General features: G+C 35.4%; 3 protein-coding genes across 3 annotated transcripts; 2 read left to right on the top strand and 1 right to left on the bottom strand.

The window, feature by feature from the left end:
* The first annotated feature begins 715 nt into the window (after positions 1-715).
* On the top strand, positions 716-2502 carry LOC102627045 (3-oxo-Delta(4,5)-steroid 5-beta-reductase-like). The gene is made up of 2 exons (XM_052441781.1): positions 716-771; positions 1173-2502. The coding sequence occupies exons 1-2, from the start codon at positions 733-735 to the stop codon at positions 2313-2315; spliced, it is 1182 nt and encodes a 393-aa protein (XP_052297741.1). The 5' UTR covers positions 716-732; the 3' UTR covers positions 2316-2502.
* A 2228-nt stretch (positions 2503-4730) lies between these two features.
* LOC127902634 (uncharacterized) lies at positions 4731-8956 on the top strand. Its single transcript, XM_052442313.1, has 10 exons — positions 4731-4922; positions 5662-6445; positions 6536-6682; positions 6768-6875; positions 6972-7133; positions 7219-7464; positions 7551-8006; positions 8103-8198; positions 8289-8417; positions 8488-8956. Exons 2-10 carry the CDS (start codon positions 5666-5668, stop codon positions 8626-8628), a joined length of 2265 nt encoding a protein of 754 aa, XP_052298273.1. The 5' UTR covers positions 4731-4922; positions 5662-5665; the 3' UTR covers positions 8629-8956.
* A 146-nt stretch (positions 8957-9102) lies between these two features.
* Positions 9103-12673, bottom strand: LOC127902302 (uncharacterized). Its single transcript, XM_052441161.1, has 2 exons — positions 12431-12673; positions 9103-11729 (listed from the first exon to the last, which is right to left on the bottom strand). Exon 2 carries the CDS (start codon positions 11722-11724, stop codon positions 9103-9105), a length of 2622 nt encoding a protein of 873 aa, XP_052297121.1. The 5' UTR covers positions 11725-11729; positions 12431-12673.
* Positions 12674-19937: the final 7264 nt, after the last annotated feature.

Here is a 19937-nt window from a genome sequence, read left to right as displayed (position 1 = left end):
TATTAGATCTTTCAATATTGATCACATAATCTAACTCAAACTCAATTACCCTCTAGAAAGTAAGGTGGCAATTCGTCTAGCTATGTCACATTTGTCGTGTTGTAATTGCGTCGTATTAAATTTTAAAAAATTAGGGATAAGACACGTTTAATAATCATGTCAAAAAAATTAAATATGGAAACGATTCACTTGATAAACATGTGACATGATAGGACGCAACACATTTGACAACCCAATTCTCCATGGAAATACTATCGTAATTCAAATTTTAAAAAATAAAAAAATAAATCATTTGATTGAAAAAATAATAAATGACATACAAATTGAAACTAATCCAAGATATGATAAAAATTTCATTATATAAACTAACAATTATAAATTTAAATCATTATAGCATAATAATTAATAAATAAGAGCTCATTCATGATCAAAATGTAAAATATGATAAATTGACAAATTAATATTCATGTCATTCGGATGTAATCGTGTTGAGGAGTAGTGTAACATGAATACGATATGGTTATTTATCATGTTATGTCTTCTTAACCCATTTATTATTTGTGTCAATATTATCAATTCAATTACAGAAAAATCGTGCATATCCGTATCATAACTTACTTTGCCACGTCAACTAGAAAAGGGCATGTGAAATTGTTTATATGCCAGCAGTCTTCTATATATAGCTAGAAGCGAAAACCAAACTTACCATCAATTTTCCAAATTAACCAAAAAATGAGCTGGTGCGGGGCAGGTGCTATTGGCGCTGCTAAGGTAAGTAATTTTGTAATGTTTAATAATTAATTTTTTTAAACACAAAAAATTTTATGATTTTTTTTTGGAAAAATTAATAATGAATTAATGATTAGACAGTATTATTAACTATAGTTCTTTAAAATTAATGTTATCAAATATAGAATTTGTGTAAAAATTCTTATTATAGGATAATTGTTAATTAAAAAGATGCCTAAAAAATAAGTTTTTCTATTAAAATTGAAAATATTTATTAATTTGAGTATATCAAGAAAATACCAAAAGAAAAAAGGTCTTTCTATTATAATAATATAAAGTTTAGACTGCTGGAATAGAATTTTCCTAACATATGAAGCCCTACGCAATTGTCTAATTTGCCTATGTTTAAACCCCTGATGGTTGTTTAATTTTCACTTGTACAGAAAAAATTGGAAGAATATGAGCAACCTTGGGACTACCAGAATGTGGGACTAGTAGTAGGCGTGACAGGAATCGTAGGCAATTGCCTAGCTGAGATTTTGCCCCGGTCAGACACCCCCGGTGGCCCGTGGAAGGTCTACGGAGTGGCCCGACGTCCTAGGCCTGACTGGAGCGCCGCGTACCCTATTGAGTACATCCAATGCGACATTTCCGACCCGGACGAGACACGAGCCAAGCTCTCAAAACTCACTAACATCACCCACATTTTCTACATGACGTGGGCCGGTCGTCCCGCTCAAGCGGAGAATTGCGAGATCAACAGCGCAATGTTTCGTAACGTGCTCCGTTCTGTAATCCCAAACGCACCAAATCTTCGCCACGTCTGTCTCCAAACGGGTAGCAAACATTACCTGGGACCATTCGAGTGTATTGGCAAGATACCGTCTCACGACCCGCCTTTTACTGAGGATTTGCCAAGGTTAAATGTACAACTTTTTTACTATAATCAAGAAGACATATTGTTTGAAGAAGTTGAGAAAAGAGGGGGCTTGACTTGGTCCGTACATCGACCTTTCGTAATATTTGGGTTTTCACCTTATAGTTTGATGAATATTGTAGGCACTCTCTGCGTGTACGCTGCGATTTGTAAACATGAAGGTGTTCCTTTGCTATTTTATGGGACTAGAGATACTTGGGAATGCTTCTCAGAATACTCGGACGCAGAGTTGGTTGCGCAGCAGCAAATTTGGGCGGCAGTGGATCCTAACGCAAGAAACGAAGCCTTTAACTGCACCAATGGAGATGTTTTCAAGTGGAAGCATTTATGGAAAGTTTTGGCTGAGCAGTTTCAGATTGAGAATTATGGGTTTGGAGAAGAAAAGGGTAGTCAGAGGATGAGATTCGAGGAAATTATGAAAGGTAAAGAAAGTGTATGGGAGGAGATTGTGAGAGAGAATCAGCTGAAGCCAACAAAATTGAATGAGGTTGCTGTTTGGTCATATGCAGATTTGGTGTTGAATGTTGGTGCGGGTCATTTAGCTAGCATGAACAAGAGTAGGGAGCACGGCTTCTTGGGTTTCAGGAATTCTAAGAATTCCTTCATTAGTTGGATTAATAGGCTGAAAAATTACAGGATTGTGCCTTGATAAGTAGTGATGTTCTGTGATATCAGTTCAAGTGTACCAAATAAGGTAATAGCAAAGTAATGTAATGAATAATGAAGGCAAGGAGATATCCGAGCTATGATCCAAGATTAATTAATAAGAGGTATTGCCAAAGTAATATAATGATGTTCTGTGATATTAGTACAAATTGTGATTATTGACTCGATGAGATTATGCTGCTTTTGTTTTTATTTGCTTTGTTAACCAAAGAAATATATCATTTCAAAATGGGAACAAAAAATATAAGAAGCTTCTGGCTCGCTTTGTTAATGAGTTAAATAGAAACTGTGAATTGTTGACTTGAGCACTGAACTCATTTTACATTTCTGAATTAAAAATTTTCCAGATTTACCGTGAAATGAGGATTTTAGTAGTATCAATTATACCTTCAAATGAGTTTACTCTCAAATGAGTCTAGTGATATTAAACAATGGGCAATTTTAATATTTAACAAATAATTAATGTTAAATTTATTTTAATAATAACAAAAAGATAAAAAAAAAGTGCAAATCCCAACTAGACTCATAGGAAGCTATAATAGTGTTTGGTAAATTTTATAAAAGCAGTTTATTTCATAAATTTCTCCATTTTATCAGCAGCTTTTAAAAGCAGGTAGGGAGTTGCTTTTCATAAGCAGCTTATTTAATAAGCTACCATACATTTTTAAAAGTTCTATTATAACCCTAGATTTTAATAAAAAGATAATTATATCTTATTTATCCATAAACTCTAATATATAAATCATATCTTTATCTTTATCATATTTTATGTAACATATTATAAAGTTTTTTAAATTTTTTTAATTGAGTTTTTTTAATGTAATTTTACATATTTAAGAAAAAAGATATGTCTACACAATTTTATTAAACATATTCTAAAAATAAAAAGTAATTAAAACTTATGTCTATTTTGGTCATTATATAATAAAACAACACTTTCGTAATAAAATTTATCAAACACATACACTCTACTTTTCAAACTCACAGCAACTGCAACAACATAGTTTACCAAACGCCAAGCTACTTTTTTAAATCAGTAGTTTATTTTATCTGCACAACACAAGCAGCTTATTTCATCAGCTTCCGCAATCCCAAACTAGCCCTATGTTTGATTTATGTTAAGGGTATTCAAAATCCAATCCAATCTGCTTAATCCATTTGATCTGTAAAAATTTAATCCATGAAAATCTAATTTGTGGATTGGTGGATTAGATTGGATTGAAAATTTAAAATCCTCAATCAGTTACTAGACATGGATTTACTTCTATAAATTCATAAAATCCGCGAATTCACAAAATAAAAAAAAAATATTCGTTTAAGTAAAAAATTAAACTTGTAAATGTGGCATTAGTATTTACTAATAACAAAATAAGTTAAAATATAGTTACCTTAACACCATATTATATCGTATCCATAAAAATATAAAATAAAAGATAATTAAATAAGCAAACATAGCATTCTAAACAGTTAATTTTTATAACTTTAGTTAATTTTTATGTATTAATCCAAACAAATTAGATTTTTTTTGTGTTATATTTTGAAACTTTGAAATATTATTCTAGCTTAATTTAAACAATTAATTTATTTAAATCTTATCCAATTTTGAATTTGATCAATAGTAAAATTATTTTTATATTATATATATATTTTAATTAGTTTATGGATTTGACATAATTAAAAATTTTTAACCTGCAAACTAATTCACAAAATAGTGAATTGGATATGAATTTGATCAAAGTTGCATTTGATCCACATAGATATATATTAGATTTAGATTGAATTTCACTGTGAATTAGATTGGATAAAAAATTTATAATCTCTAAAACTGTAGCTCGGATATGGACTAATGTCTAATCTACAAAATTCGACCCACGAGCACTCCTAATTTATGTTGTGTGGGCGCACTGTTTTTAAAGAGACATGATGCACTTTTACAATCTAGTAAACTTTTTACGATGCTTACGAGCGTTTTAGTAGTGCTAGTTCGATTTCTATCTCCAATCCAAGTTCTTCTCTCGAGGGATTCTTGCAGTTTATGGTTAATGCTTCGATTTTGTTATTATGTTTTCATGGGATAATATCAGAATCATATACAAGCAGAATGGTGGATTTTTTTGCTTCAATTTGTGGAATAATTATTTGTTCTGCATTAGAAATTAGGGTGGACAAAAACAGTAGCTGCAGTCAGAAAATCAAATCCACTGGACAAATTTTTAACCAATATAAAATTCAAAGAAATTTAGGAAATGATGATGTACGTAGGCTGTATCTGAGTTTTAGGAAAAAAGAAGGAAAATTTACAAAACAAGCCAAAAAAAGAAGGCATTTTTCAACTTTAACCCCTCAAATTTTTTTCTTTCAACATTAGCCAAATCACCACATTTTGGATGAAATTACCCTCCTCATTCTCACGTTTCCCTCAAGCAAATTCCTTCCCCTCTCACCAAAATCTCATCACCGGAAGTTCTATAGATTGTCGGCGGCAGCGTACATCGGCAGCGGAGGAAGTTGTTGGCACTTGAAAGAAGCTAAATCACGTTGAAAATCTTCGGAGATCTCCAAAATCAAAGAAAAAAATTGAAAACCCTAGGTGAGTTGTTATGGCCGTTTTTCTTGTTGTTGTTGTTGCTGTTGTTGTTTGGGATGTTGTTGTTGTTTGGGTTGTTGTTGTTGTTTGGGATGTTGTTGTTGTTGGTGGTGTTTTAATGGCGGTGGTGGGTGAGATGCATGTGGGAAAGGGAAGAGAAGAGAAAGGGGGGAAGCCAACTCGCGCTGCGTCGCACGCGAGATGCGCGCGGCGTGCGCACCTCGCGCGCGCGAGATGGGCGTGCAGCGCGCATCTCGCGTGCGACAGGCGCATGTCGCGCGCGCGAGGTGCGAACGCCGCGCGCGACATGCGCATGTCGCACGCAAGATGGGCGCGACACGCGCACCTCGCGCGCGCGAGATGGGCATGTCGCACGCGAGATGCGCGCGGCACGCCCATCTCGCGCGCGCGAGGTGCGCACGCCGCGCGCATCTCGTGTGCGACAGGAGCTGCGTCGCACGCGAGATGCGCACGTTGCGCCCATCTCGTGCGCGAGGGCGCGGCCTCGCGCGAGCGAGTTGCGCTAGGCTCGCGCGAGGGAAGCCAAGCGCGCGCGAGTTGCGTGCAGGCAAGCAACTCGCGCGCTTGGCTTCCCTCGCGCGAGCCTGTCGCACCAAGAGGCAGCACCTCTTAGTGCGACAGTTGGTGCCCGTCGCACCAAGAGGCAGTGTGCAGTGCTGCCTTAATTTTTTTTTCTTTTGTTCACAATTTTTTTATGTGTGATACTTTTAACTTGTACCAGATAAATGGGCAAATCAAAATTAGCATTGCATAACCCACCCGGACCGATTAAAGAACCGGGAATGATGAAGATACCTTATGTTGATCACTTCCCTGGGCGTATCACGAGTATGTGCAAATTAGATGTCGTTGTTAATGCCATCCGGGAAAAATTAACAAGGCAACAGTTGAAGCTATTCAAAGACGATATATTTGGGCATTTCCTACAGTGCCGAAGCTATCCGTTCAGTGGCGTGATTGTGCACAATATATTGCTCCGGCAAGTGTCACATGGCGATGGAAATGACAAAGATGAGTTATGGTTTCAAGTTGGCGACCATTTGATACGGCTATCGATTGGAGAGTGGTGCCTAGTAACGGGACTTTGCTATGGCGAAAAAGTATTTCTGACGAAGCATAAAACAAATCATAGGTTACTTAATAAGTACTTTGGAGGCAGGATTCGCGATATAAATCTTGGCCAGTTCGAGGAAATATTTATGAACTTACGCTTCAAGAATATGAATGACACCGATGCGCTAAAAATTGCCATGTTTTACTTTGCTGATAGAGTGCTACACGGAAGAAAGGATCATTGTCAAATCAATTTCAATTTACTTAATGAGGTAGATGACATAAATCATTTTCGAAGTATTCCGTGGGGTCGTTTGTCATGGGAAACAATATATAAAAGCATTGATAATGTATTGAATGGCAAAGCCAAAAAATTTAAGAAGGCAAGAGCAGAAAATCCATTGCATAGAATTGAGAAATACAACTTTTACGGCTTTACGTCGGCAGTGCATGTGAGTGAAGAAGTTTTTTTTATAACTTAGTTTTGTTATAATAAATATTTAATGACACGTTTTTTTACTTCATATCTTTCCTTGTTGAAGGCATGGATTTTTGAAGCGATCGAAGGACTACCATTAGAGTGGGTAGAGAAAATTAAGAGGAAGGGTGCTCGGATCGTGCGATGGAAGCCTGTGGCTTCTTCAAATATTAACTTCGGCGAAGTGTATTCATACCTGAACGAGCGTCTTGTAAGTCATTTATATGTATGTCTGTATATAAGTATTACATAATATATGGTTATACTAATTGGAAATTTGGTAATCTTTACGACAGGATGGCACCATTTTCCAAACCCTGAAACCGGATGCAAAGGAGAGAGCCACAAATTATTGGAAGAGTGTCGAGGATTACGTGCCATATTTGCCAAGTTGGGTCCGTAATGTGGGTATCATCTATAATATCATTGAAAACCGGATGCAAAGTCATTTATATGTTTGTTTTTTAGGTATTTACTGTTTTCTGTTTTACTTGGAGCAGCACCAGCCTTCAATCAATACGCCATCCAGTACAAGGCCAAACGAGGTGGATCCTGACCCCACGAGCCCAATAGGACTGGAGCAGAGTCCTGTTGAGGATGTCGGTGCTGCCGACGACCATTATGAATCCGCACATGATTCAGATGACAGAAATGAGCCAGAGGTAACTTTTGTCGTCCTGAACATTTACAATGCACATATACCTATCCGACATTTTGTCATTACTTTCTTATTTGCGTAAATTGTAGGCAAGGACTAAGTTCCGCAATGATTATTTCGTTGGACGACTAGATAAAATAGAGTCTTCCATTCACGAGTTGAGGTCGGAATTGCAGACTGGACACAGTTCCATTAACGAACTGAGGTCAGAACTTATGGCGGAACGCAGAGAAGCACAACAATATAGAGCAACGGTCATGGCGTTTATGGCTTCGTTTGGCGCGGGTGCTTCAAAGGGCGCGTACGGTGATTCTCCGTTTGGCCCCGCACCCTCGGTGAGCAAGTTTCGTATGTTTTCGTTATGTTATTATGATTTCAAACCCGAACTTATGTTAATATGTTCATCTCCTCGAAACAACAGGCCCCAGATTGCTATGGTCCGAACGTTGATGCTGGCTATGGTACGCATACTGATGCTGGTAATGACGACGAGCACACCCCTATGTCCTTGTACAGTCTACATGGGGACATATGTGATGACAGTGTACAGATATTCACGGAGGCACCTCCCGGCGTTAGTAAGTTTGGGCGTCCGTACCGACCGTCGTATATATTTGGCAGTCCTTACTTCATTCCTCCTTTCAAGAGAGTTAGGAATGTCAGGGCTCTACCCGCACTCAACATTACGGACTATGAAATTGATGAAAGATCGAGTGTGGATATGAATCCGCTTAGGGGACTAGAAGACTCAAGACTATGTGAGGAGTTTGATCAGTGGTTTGCCGGCAACATTTCCGTGGATTGGCCCGTCCAACAGTCTCGAAATTTCTTTGAAATACTCATGGGCAATGCTTCGATGGGGTGGCTTGGTGACGAGGTAAGCGTGTTTAATGGTCAGTACATTACAATACACAATAATATTTCTGCTGGCATGGATATTGATATAAATTTACTTGGTATAATCCCTTCACAGCATATTCACACGTATTACCGCTTGATCAGCGAGAAGCAACGGCGGTTTCCAAATGCACTACCACAACGCGTCAGGCATACAGATACATACTTTTGGGCATGTTTTCAAATTTTATAATCATTAATTATAATTTCGATGTTTTAAATATCTCGAAATGTTATTAATTTTCTACTCATCGTGTAATAGGTGTTCCTAAAGCAATTATGGAACAATGGTAGTTGTGATGTCAATTCATTACAATATGGCAACAACTTGAGCAGCTATATGGATGGGCGGGAAGATCTCATGTCCAAACCGTTTACGGATGTCGATATGGTAAGAATTGTCACTCAATCTTATGGTAATTGTGTATAAAATATACTAATTTACCAATTTATTTATGTAGATATTCATCCCTGTGAATTTGAGCGGCGATCATTGGGTACTAGCTCGAGCGGACCTTCGCGTGAGGAGGATGCGGATTTACGACTCGTTGGTTATCTTTCGCGAGGACAAAACATATTTGCGTAAATTCAAACCTCTTTAGGTCGTCTTCCCTTAATGGCTTCAAGATGTTGGATTCTACAACCTTCGATCTGAGCTGCAGAGTGCCGACCCTTGGAAAGTAAGAATCGTTAAGGATGTGCCCCAACAATCACCTGAAAGTGGTGATTGCGGTGTATTTATGTTGATGTTTACAATGTATTTGATGTTCGGGCTAAAACTTGATTTTGATAGTAGCCACGGGCATTACTTCAGGAAGAAAATTGCTGTAGATATATTCACGGGCGATATTGCCTTGTAAGTCGTTGTGTTGTATTAAGACTTGATGTATGGATGTAGATTGTTTTTCTAATAGATATAAACTTTTGATATATTCATATATTTAGCTATAAGTAATTATTGATCAACTTTAGTACTCATTATGCAAATGAACATAACATAATATACCTCATTACATATAATTGTAATATAAATTATAATAAGAGTTCATAATCCATAATTAGTTACAACGACACAGTCAGTTTGGATTTAACACAATGGGATTTTTACATCTCTTGCGGTTATGACCTGGTTGGTTGCATCGACCACATCTCACAGTTCTTCGGTTAACATCCTCACCGATAGAAAGAATTCTTAACTCTGGACGACGACCAGGTGGTGGTGCTTCGATCGGTGGGTTAACTCTGATTTCCTGGATTTCTTCTGGAATGTCCCAATCTGTCATGTCCCCAACCGGTTCTACTGGTTCTGCATATGCCATGACCAATGAATCTTTAGAGTAATAATCAGAGCAAAGACTTATGTAATCCACACGGACGATCAGACAAGCAGCAATTGCATGCGCACAAACAAGCTGATCGAGTTGGAATACTCTACAGGAGCAAGTTCTTTCATGAATGTCAACTATCCTTTCCTTTATACCACCACCCAAAACATGAAATCGATGCTGAGATACTGGCCGAACGGTCATTCTTTTGGCCAAAATTCTCCTTTCGCCGACTATCTCATCTGCCCACGTCGTTAGACGAGTGCTCATCGATTCAGCGACAATTTTCCTATCATAAAACCATTGCTGTAATGTTTTTCTAAAGTGATCAACAAGATGAGTAATAGGAAATTTTCGCGGTTCCCTCATTAAAGAATTCACGCTTTCTGCAATGTTGGTGGTAAGTATGCTGTATCTCCTACCTTCAAATTCGGACCTTGCCCAATTACACGTGCCCACATTATTCTCTAAGTAATCAGCCGTGGCCGAGTGGAGCATCCACAACCCTTCAAGTTGTCTTTTAAATTCTTCGTGTCCATATGCCTTTGCTGCATTAATAAAAGCTGGCTCGAATTGATCCCAAATAGCTTTGGACATCCTGAATTTAGACTTAATGTTGCCTTTGACATGGTAAAAACAAACTCCATGACTAGCAGTGTGAAATGCTTTTAAAACGGCTCGCTTGATGGCAGTGCATCGATCAGAGATAAATACTAACTCTGGCCTATCGCCAATCACTCCGTGTAACTTCGTCATAAACCATTCCCAAGCATCATTGTTTTCTGAATCCATTACCCCAATAGCTAACGGATACAGTTGATTATTACCATTCAAACATGTTGCTACAAACATGCTTCCACGATTTAGCCCCTTCAAATGAGTGCCATCTACAGTGATCACAGGCCTTATGTACTGTGTGAAGCCCTTAATGGAAGATCCAAGCGCAACAAAGTAGTATAAGAAATTATCATCTCCATCCCGCTGGAGGTGTGTCATTGTGCCCTCATTCGCTTTGGTCAAAACGTGAGAGTATTTGGGAAGTAAGTTGTATGACTCTGCAGGGTTCCCTCGTACTATTTCAAGACTGACTTCTTTAGCCCGATATGCTTGCTGATATGTTAACTGGACCCCGTATTCTTGCTGCATGTCTGTTCTAATGTCATTCGGCGTGTATATCCGTTTATCCTGAATAAATTTATCCGCAATAAGATGGCCAACAACCCGACTCCTAACTTGGCGGAGGCCACTAGGCAAAACCTCATTAGAGCACGTATGAACATTGTCAACTCTTCTCACTACCCAAGGAACATTATGCTCATTCGAACCTCTTGTTGCGCGAAGACGCCAATTACATGATTCCGAAGAACAATGAGCCTCAAAGCGTGTCGTTGTGGACCGTGCAATCTTGAAATCAAACTTTTCCCACAAGGCCACTTTGCGCAATTCCAGTATTAACTCATTCTTCTCAACGAACAACTTTCCCACACCAATGTCGGCAGAATTACAGCTTCTAACTAAGTCTGGAGCAACCAAGTTTGAAGGCAAAACTGGAGCAAGACTCACCAGGGGATCAACTGTTGTCCTCCTTCTCGAACGGGCCATCGGAGGAATAGGTCGATTCTCTCTATTGTTAATAGGAATATCATATTGATGCTCATCCTCATTATTGATAGGAATATCGGAATGACCAGTGTCCCTATCATCAACTTCAGTATTGGAGTTCATGCCTTGCACATTATCAGCTTCTGTGTTGTTGGTGTTATAACCAGGATCATCATAATTGCGGAACTCATTATTTTGAAATGGAGAGTAATGTTGCCCTAACGATGTCCCTAATGGTAACACATTATCTTCAACATCCGCTATCGTAATGCCATTATCATCAATAGTGTCATTGTTTTCGTTGACTGGTGAGTAATGTTGTTGGAACGACATTTGTTGTGGTAACACCTCTTCCTCAATATCAGGGACAGACTCGTTTGCTCTAAACGAACTTTCACTTTCCACAAGTGGCTCAGGATTTTCGGCCGGAACTCGAGGATGTGTGGTGACAAATATAGGGATGCATCCATAATTGACCACATTAGAGGCCATGTGCAGCACAACATTAACCATTTCATCATTAAATATATCCATAGGTAGTGAACATGCACGATACATTGTGTTACTAGATCTCAAAGTTGTCTTCATCGACAAACTATATTCAATAGGATTTATCTGTAAAACTTCATACACCCTTGCCATAAATTGCTCAAACGTACAATCTTTCCGAACTAAAAATGCTGTATTCTTCGCATTCACGTACTCCGTACGGCCATCTGCTAATGTCTCCCACCAACCGTCATAACATAATTGAAGTACAACGGAATCCATTAAACCTAAAAAAAAAAACAAAAGAGATAAGATTTCACGCTACAAAATCTAGTAAAAATGAATATGCAGTACATTTATGTGGATGATATGAAGTATACAATTTTTGATTTACTTCGTCTCATCGTAAGCTTCGAAATGATATATTATACGCCTAAAACGGACACATGTAGCCCAAGTTATTACTTTCGAAAAATAACTTAAATTTAGTGAGACAGGCAGTGGGACAGGTGCCTGTCTCACATAAAACCAGCAAATTTATGTGAGACAGGCACCTGTCCCACTTGCTTGTCTCACATAAAACCAGTGGTAACAAGTGAGACAGGCGCCTGTCCCACTTGCCTGTCTCACATAAAACCAGTGGTAACAAGTGAGACAGGCGCCTGTCTCACACGCCTATCCCACTTGCCTGTCGCACATATTTTGGTGAGACAGGCAAGTGAGACAGGTGCCTGTCTCACATAAAACCAGTAGATTTATGTGAGACAGGTGCCTGTCTCACTTGTTCTGGGCTTCTGTTTTACTCGATTTTTCAGGGGTTTCAATGATTGATTTTCATTTCTCAACTCAAACTAACTACTTTAACAAGTCACATTGTTTTGTTAATGAAAAATAACAACATTTGCAATAAAAACTCACATCAATTTCGAACTCAAATGATAAAATCAATAGATTAAAAGTTTAGGTTATGGTAAGAGTATAAACTAACCTTAAGAAGCTCTCCAATTGATAATTATATCTTCAATTATGTAATACTTGTTTGATGCAATTTGCTAATTTATTGAGAGTAATGGAGTTTGTTGAGTGATGAAATTTGTTAAGTTGAAAAGGGAAAAGTGGTGGAAGTGCTGGAATTGATAAGGGAAAGTGGCATGCCTTTGTAAATTTGATGAAAATGATGAGGGTAATGTAGTCCAAAAATAGGGTGTTTGGCTAGTTATGATAGAAAAAAGTTTGAGGGGTTAAAGTTGAAAAATGCCTAATTTTTTTGGCTATTTTTGTAAATTTCCCAAAAAAGAAATCAAGGGTTTTATCCTCTAAGACAAAGGCAACTAAATGCCTAAATCGATGAGATATTATAAATAAATACTATTCCATTCCGTTGGGCATTTGTTTAATGGATTCCATTTAATTGCGCATTTGTAGTTAAATAAAATTTTACAATTGGGCCAGATCATAAATAGATGAGATGTTTTTTAAAAAATCTGAACTTAAATTAATGAAATAATCAATTTGACAAGGACAAATTTATATTTTCAATTGAACACGACAAAACATATCCTCAAAATTTTTGAAGATATGTGGGGGCAACTTAGCGACTCTGCAACTGGAGAAAAACCCACACAATTTGACTTTTAACCTAATCAACCGCGACCCTGTACTATTATATATATTTTTTATATAGTTTAATATTTAATGATGATGTTGACGACGACGATGATAATAATAGTTATGATAATAATAATAGTAATAATTTATTTATAAACTATAAATTTTATGTTTAGTGTTATGCTTTGGATTATGAACAATGATGTTTTGATGAGTAATTATCATTTTTGTTTTATATTTAGGTGTTTTAATCAATTGGTTAGTTTTTAAAATTGTTTTAATTTAAATAATATTTAAAAATAAAAAATAAAATAAAATTTGAAGATAAGCTCAACCGGCACAACCCAAGATTTATAAATGTATTGAGTTGGGTTTGGGTTTTCTCAATCACGGTAACGTGAATTGGGTTGGTAAAGTATCAACCCGTCTTGTGCCCACCCCTATTAGAAATAGTTGTATACATGAGTCATCCTAGCACGCAGAGCTAGCTAGTTCCTAAGACTGAAGCACAGCGCCATCAGTTACTAGTTTCATTTTTCTTTTGAATTTTTTGACATCATTAATTTGAAGTGGGAGCGGCAAATAACGGCCCAACCTGGCCTAAGCCATGTTTGATGGAACAGGATCAGCTTCTGTAGGCTTGTCCAATTTTGGACGGGCCTGGGTTGGGCCTAATCCTACAGAACAGGGCTTTCAAAATTTTTATTAGAATGGGATTATTGGCACCCCTCTAAATATCTCTCAATATCTCTTTTCTTTATTAATTCTATTAAAATATTTAAAAATATTATACAATTCTTTTAACACTCTTTTAAAGATAAAAATACCCTTAATTTTAATTTATTAGTATAAACCCCATTATTTAATTTTTGATTCCTTTGATTGTGGATTTTGAGACAATTAATCATCTATTAAAAAAGAAAGAGAGAGAGAAAAAAATAAAGAAAGAAATAAAGGGAACTTGCTCCACCAAACTTCTACTTTAATGTGGCAAATCATTGAACACTACAAGGCACACAATTTACTCCAATGCATGACAATTGATTGTAATTGATAATGACACCTCACAAACACTTGGCTACCATGTAATTCTAAGGTCAAATGTTAATTTGGTTTACTGACGAAGATGTTGAGTACAATCTTTTGAATCTTAGTTTCCCTCATGTCTCGGTTTCTTCTCTGAAGTTTGTTGACGATGAGTTGCTGCTGCTGATAATTCCTCACCAGAAAATAAGATGAAAAAATAATTTTTCTTAATTTTTAAACCGATGAATTTCAATTTCAGGTACTATTTATTTTGTCTCTTAATCAAGTTATTTCTTATTTTTCTGCTGATATTTTAATATTTATAGTCACTTGTAGCGTTACTTAAATTGTAGTATCTAGATCATAATTCATAAATTAGTTTGCAATTGGAGTAAACTCGGAAAAGTTAAAAAAGAAATAAAAACAAAAAGAATGGAGACAGATTTCATTTTGAGTAGGGGTTTAATTAAAAATTATCTTATTATGTAATTTTAATAAAGGTTAAAATTGTAAAATAACTAAGGGGGTGTTAAGAGGTATTTAGAGGGGTGCCAATAGTCCCACTCTTTTTATTATCTTTTTGATATTTCAACATTTTTTTTAAAACTGAACATGAATAATTCTCCCTTTAAAATGAAGTTTGCAAAAACTTACAACTGGAACATGCAATTTGAGTGTTGAACATAATACTAAAAAGCTACTAAAACAACACAATTAACATCACATTGCAACAAATAATAGCAAATACTAGCATCATAAGTTCATAATAAACAACAATCCACAAAACACCATACACAAAAACTAAGATAATTTATTATTTGTTTTTATTTTTTTTAAAGATTTCAGTAGGTTAATCTAATTTTAAAATTTAAAAAGATAATAATAAGCAGACTGGGCCTATGCTTAGGTTTCATTGCTTAAGCTCAACCTAGATCATACCCATGACGGGGCTACAAACTTCGCGCCCATACATAGGCCTTCACATGAAGTGTTGGGCCTAAGCCTATGAGCCTAGGGTAGATTTTGGACGGGTTCGGCTGGCTAGGGCTATTCACCAACCCAACTTTGAATATGATGACACATTCACTTGTTAATTAATCTCCAAAGGTATCGTAGGGCTCTGCCTTTACTTTTAAATTAATGTATTTAAAAATATGTTTAAGCACTCGCTTTCACATAACAGAAAATCTAAAAGATAAAAGTAATTTTAGTTTTATTTTAAAAATCAAATAGAGATAAAAATGTTCTTTACTCTTTAGAATTGAGGGTTGGTCTTCCAAATCAATACGTTCTCCTAGAGAATTCTTTAAGTTTCTCTATGCTCTCTCTTTGATAATCGGATGTAAAAAAAAATAGAATAATACATGTGATCCGGGATCATAACTACTTATATAGACAACTTTTCTTGTTGTCTTTAGAAATTTTTATTTCAGCCCATCATAAAAATAGAAATTATCTTTAGTCTCTACACATTTAAGGTCCACACGCTATCAGATACATTCAAGCCCGAATTATTGAAGACTTTAATAAATCACTTTTAATTAGGTTTAACCTTATATGATAGTCCGCAATACATAATTGTTTAAATATAAGCCTAATGTTGGATTAAACATCCAATAATCTCCCACTTGGGTTATACGTGTAACTCAGTAATTATACTTTGCAAAAGAATAACCGTATGAGCTCAGTCTTACTATTATTATCGAAATGTATCTATAACCAATCTGGTCCATCAATCATATAAACATAAGAATCTTCTTTCCACAGCACCATTCATAGTGGGTGAACTAGTAAATTGTCAGACAATATCGCATTTCTCTAGGAACTTAGCAAATAGTCTTGGACATTTTTCTCTTGAACTGTTATATATGCCATAGTATTCACCACCACCATTAGATCTGATGCTATTAATTCTTTTGTCAAGTTAGTTCTCAACTTCAGCCTTATTGGCCTCAAATCTCTTTTTATTGGCGTGTTTTCTCTTTATATAGTTAACACAAACATCAAAATTTGTAAAATCTGAAGGGTTGAGAATTTTATCTAATATAAGCCTCTCTATACTCTGTCTGAAGATATAACTTAATCTATTGTGCCATAATGCAGCCGAATTCTCATTGGTTAATTTTCTCTTTAAACTTCACATACTAAATTACAGGGATTCATTAAATGAACAAGTGTACCATATAAAAATTATCATCGCCTGCCAAGGAACCAGAGCCAACCAATTTTGAATCATGAAACAAATTGAATTTTCCATTTTTAAATGAATAAGTAAAACCAGACTTATCCAAAGTAAAAATGGAAATCAAATTCCATCAAAAGACAGAATAATTAATGATTCATCAAGATCCAAATAAAATCATGTCTTTAATAATAATCTAAAATTTTTAATTGTTTCAACTTCACCCTTCTTGCCATCATTCACATAAATGTATCTTTCACCATCATTGACTTTCAGCAATGGAAACACCCCGAATATACAAACTAATGTGAGTTGTTGCACCAGAATCTATCCACCACATGTATCTTGGTGCTGAAGATAAATTAACCTTAGAACAAACCAAATAGTGCCCTTCAACTCTAAAAAAGAAACAACTAGTATCTTTTGAATGACTTGATTTCTTTTGTTGTTTCCTTTAACGTGTTGTACCTGCAGCTTTCTTATCCTTCTTCATTTTCTTTCCCTTGTCCTTGCCCTTATATTTTATTAAAATTAGATTTGTCAACAGCGTACCTATTTTTGCCTTTTTCATTCTTCATAAACCTATTTTTAATTTTTGCAATTAGATATTGATCCCCTAAATGCTTCTAAAATGACCTTCTTAATGATCATGATACATTCCGTTAATTTTTTTTTTATCTTTTATCTTTGGACAAAATATTAACTTGAAAATGATATCGTGGTGTAGTATGAACATGTAAAATAGTAAATCAACATTGAAAATAAGAACATGTAAAATAGAATAATTATCAAGCGTTTAATACCACAGATGGACATGCAATTCTCACTTGGGCCGATTGACTTTTATAGAAATTACATACACACAACATTTTAAACTCTAAAACAAAATAATTTCTACAAGAGATGCCACTTTGGTGACATATTCCTTAAATTAATTAATCTCAAACTATATATAAACATTCCAATAATTGAAATTAAAATTATACCAAAGTTACCAAAAAATAATAATAAAAAATTAAGGTTAAAGTCATAATCAACAGTCAACTATTGATTGGTCAATGGTCAACTATTGACTGGCTTGGAGCTGGACTGATTTGAGTCAACCTGAACTGGATCCTGAACCAGGCCCTGAATGTTCAAAACACCCTAATTTTTTTTTCACTTTTCTTTATCTTCATGCGGCGGTCATGGTCGTCGCTTCTTCTTACTACTACTTCACCAAATCTATTGTGGTGCCGTGATTGTGGCTTTTTGCTGGCATAGCCTAATAGTTGCACCTCTCCCGTTTCCTTTGCTTTTTTTTTCCTAATTCTTGATTCATGATGTGGTTGCTATGGCTACTGCTTTTTTTATCTGCCTCAGCCTTGCTAGCCTTACTGATGGCCATGAAACCTCATGGCAGCTGCTGGCCACAAGTATTCATGATACTTAGTAATATATGTTTCCATGCAGCTGGCATATATTTCAATCGAATTTGTTTTCTTCAATATTTTTTCTTTTACCAATTTTGTTCTCAAACTCAATGGTTTCAGAATTATTAAATTCGAGAACACCAAAAACTTTAATTATTAATTGAAAATAATTTTGATTCTCAATAATTCAACATGAAGAGGCTCTGATACCACTTATTAGAACATAATTAAACCTTTGGTGAAAACCATCACCTATAATCTATGTTGTATCACTAAGAATGACATTCCATCTTTTGGTGGAGAAAAGTATGGCTGTGGAACTTTATTTCAGGGCTTAGAATTGTTGAAAATATTCCCAAGCTGCTGAAGATTTATTGAGATAATGTCGCAAAATTTTCTTTTCTAAAAATGATAGGTATGTGAAGGGTGTTAAACATATGAAATTGAAATACCTTGTTGTTAAAGAAGTTAAAAAACGAAGAGTATTAATCGAGCACATAAGCACCAACTTTATGATTGCAGATATTTTAACATAAGGATTAAACCCAAAGGTTTTCAGTGAACATGTTGAAAGGATGTTAATGTATTTAATACTCTGAGCTCATCTAAGTATGTTTTTTATTCTTTTCTATTCTATTTGATTTAATGGTATATACATGAATGATGATATTATTGTTAATAGGTTTCGTCTCTGACTAAGACATTATTGTTGGACCGTTATTGTTCTCTTTCCCATTATAGGTCATGTTAAGCTTAAAACTGATATTGTGATACATAGAAGGAACTGTGCTGAAATAATGATTTGGAACCGTTATGACCCATTAGTTTTTGCTTAATGATGATTTTATGGTTTGACCAATGCAAGTAAGGATTTAGCCCTTACTATGCGCATTTAAACTGTTAAATTGACTATGTTACATGGGCCAAGTGGGAGAACGTTGGTGTATTAGTGGCCTATGTGCCACATTACTGAATGGGTTATAATTGAGATTTAAATAATAAAATAAATAATAGGCTAAAATCTTATTGGTCAATTGGAAAAGCCTAACTACCCATGATAAAAGTGGAAATAAGAGTTTTATTGAAATTGATCCTCCCTCCACCCTCGTATATAGATGTATCACGTTATTTTACTATCCATTAGAAAAGTGAGTCACTCTAAAGGGGTCAAGAGAGAGATCAATTTTGCTAAATTTTTAATTCTTGCAGTGAAACTTGATTAAGAAAATTGTGATGGATTAAGATATGTCTTTTCTCAATTATGATGATGTGAAAATCATAATATTTTATGATCTTAGTGATGTGCTAATAATTTATATATTAATTTAATTCATGTCAAGTTATATTCTATTACACTAATTTTTATCTTAATTTTTATATTTTGTTGTTTTAGGTATAATCTGGATTAAAGAAAAATTAAATCAAAACATTCAAAAAGAAATCTACTTGAGGGAATCAGAAAAAGAAAGAAATAAAGAAATTCAATTGAAACAAATCAAGTAAGATTTACCATCATGCATGCAATGACGTTCGCGGCGGGGGGGGGGGGGGAGCACTAAAGATTTAGCTGACAAATATGACATGTAGGTGAACTTGGGCTTTTGAATTTGCAATATAATGGCCTAAGAATTTAAAGGCGGCTTGGCTTACTTTTGTGAGTTTGTTTTCTAATCCTTTTGGGTTAAGAATTCAAAGGCCACCGGTTAAGCATTATAAAAAAAAAGGCAAAAGCCGACGTAGCAGCGCGAATAGAATCAAGGAGAAGCAGCCGCAAGACATCTAGAGAGAAGCCTCTTCTTTATTGTTATGCTTGAATCTTCCCTACAATATTTATGAATTCATTTTATATTCCCATGAAATAATTCCATAAATCTATGTTATTTTTAGTTTATTATTTCACGATTGAGTGTTCATTATTGTGCTTTTAAATATCTAGCCAATTTTGAATTATTTGAGGAAACATAATAAGACGAAAAGGAGATTTATGTTAGAATTATGTTATTGAAATATTTTTTCTTGGATTTTCATATTTTACACATGGGCCAAAATGTTTTCATGATGGTATATTTACTGAGACAAAAATGTTCATTTAAATAACCCTCATAAATATTCACAAGGATTAACAAGATTGTTGCGGAAACGCGGGTTGAGCAATTACCAATATTTATGGAGACTGCGACTTATGGAGAAATATAAATGTGACAAATAAATGCAAAGAATAGGACACAATAATTTACGTGGTTCTGCGTGAAGCCTATGTTCACGGA

This window comes from Citrus sinensis, chromosome 5 (genome assembly GCF_022201045.2).
Source record: "Citrus sinensis cultivar Valencia sweet orange chromosome 5, DVS_A1.0, whole genome shotgun sequence".
Taxonomy (NCBI): Eukaryota; Viridiplantae; Streptophyta; class Magnoliopsida; order Sapindales; family Rutaceae; genus Citrus; species Citrus sinensis.
This window is presented reverse-complemented; position numbering and strand designations above follow the sequence as displayed.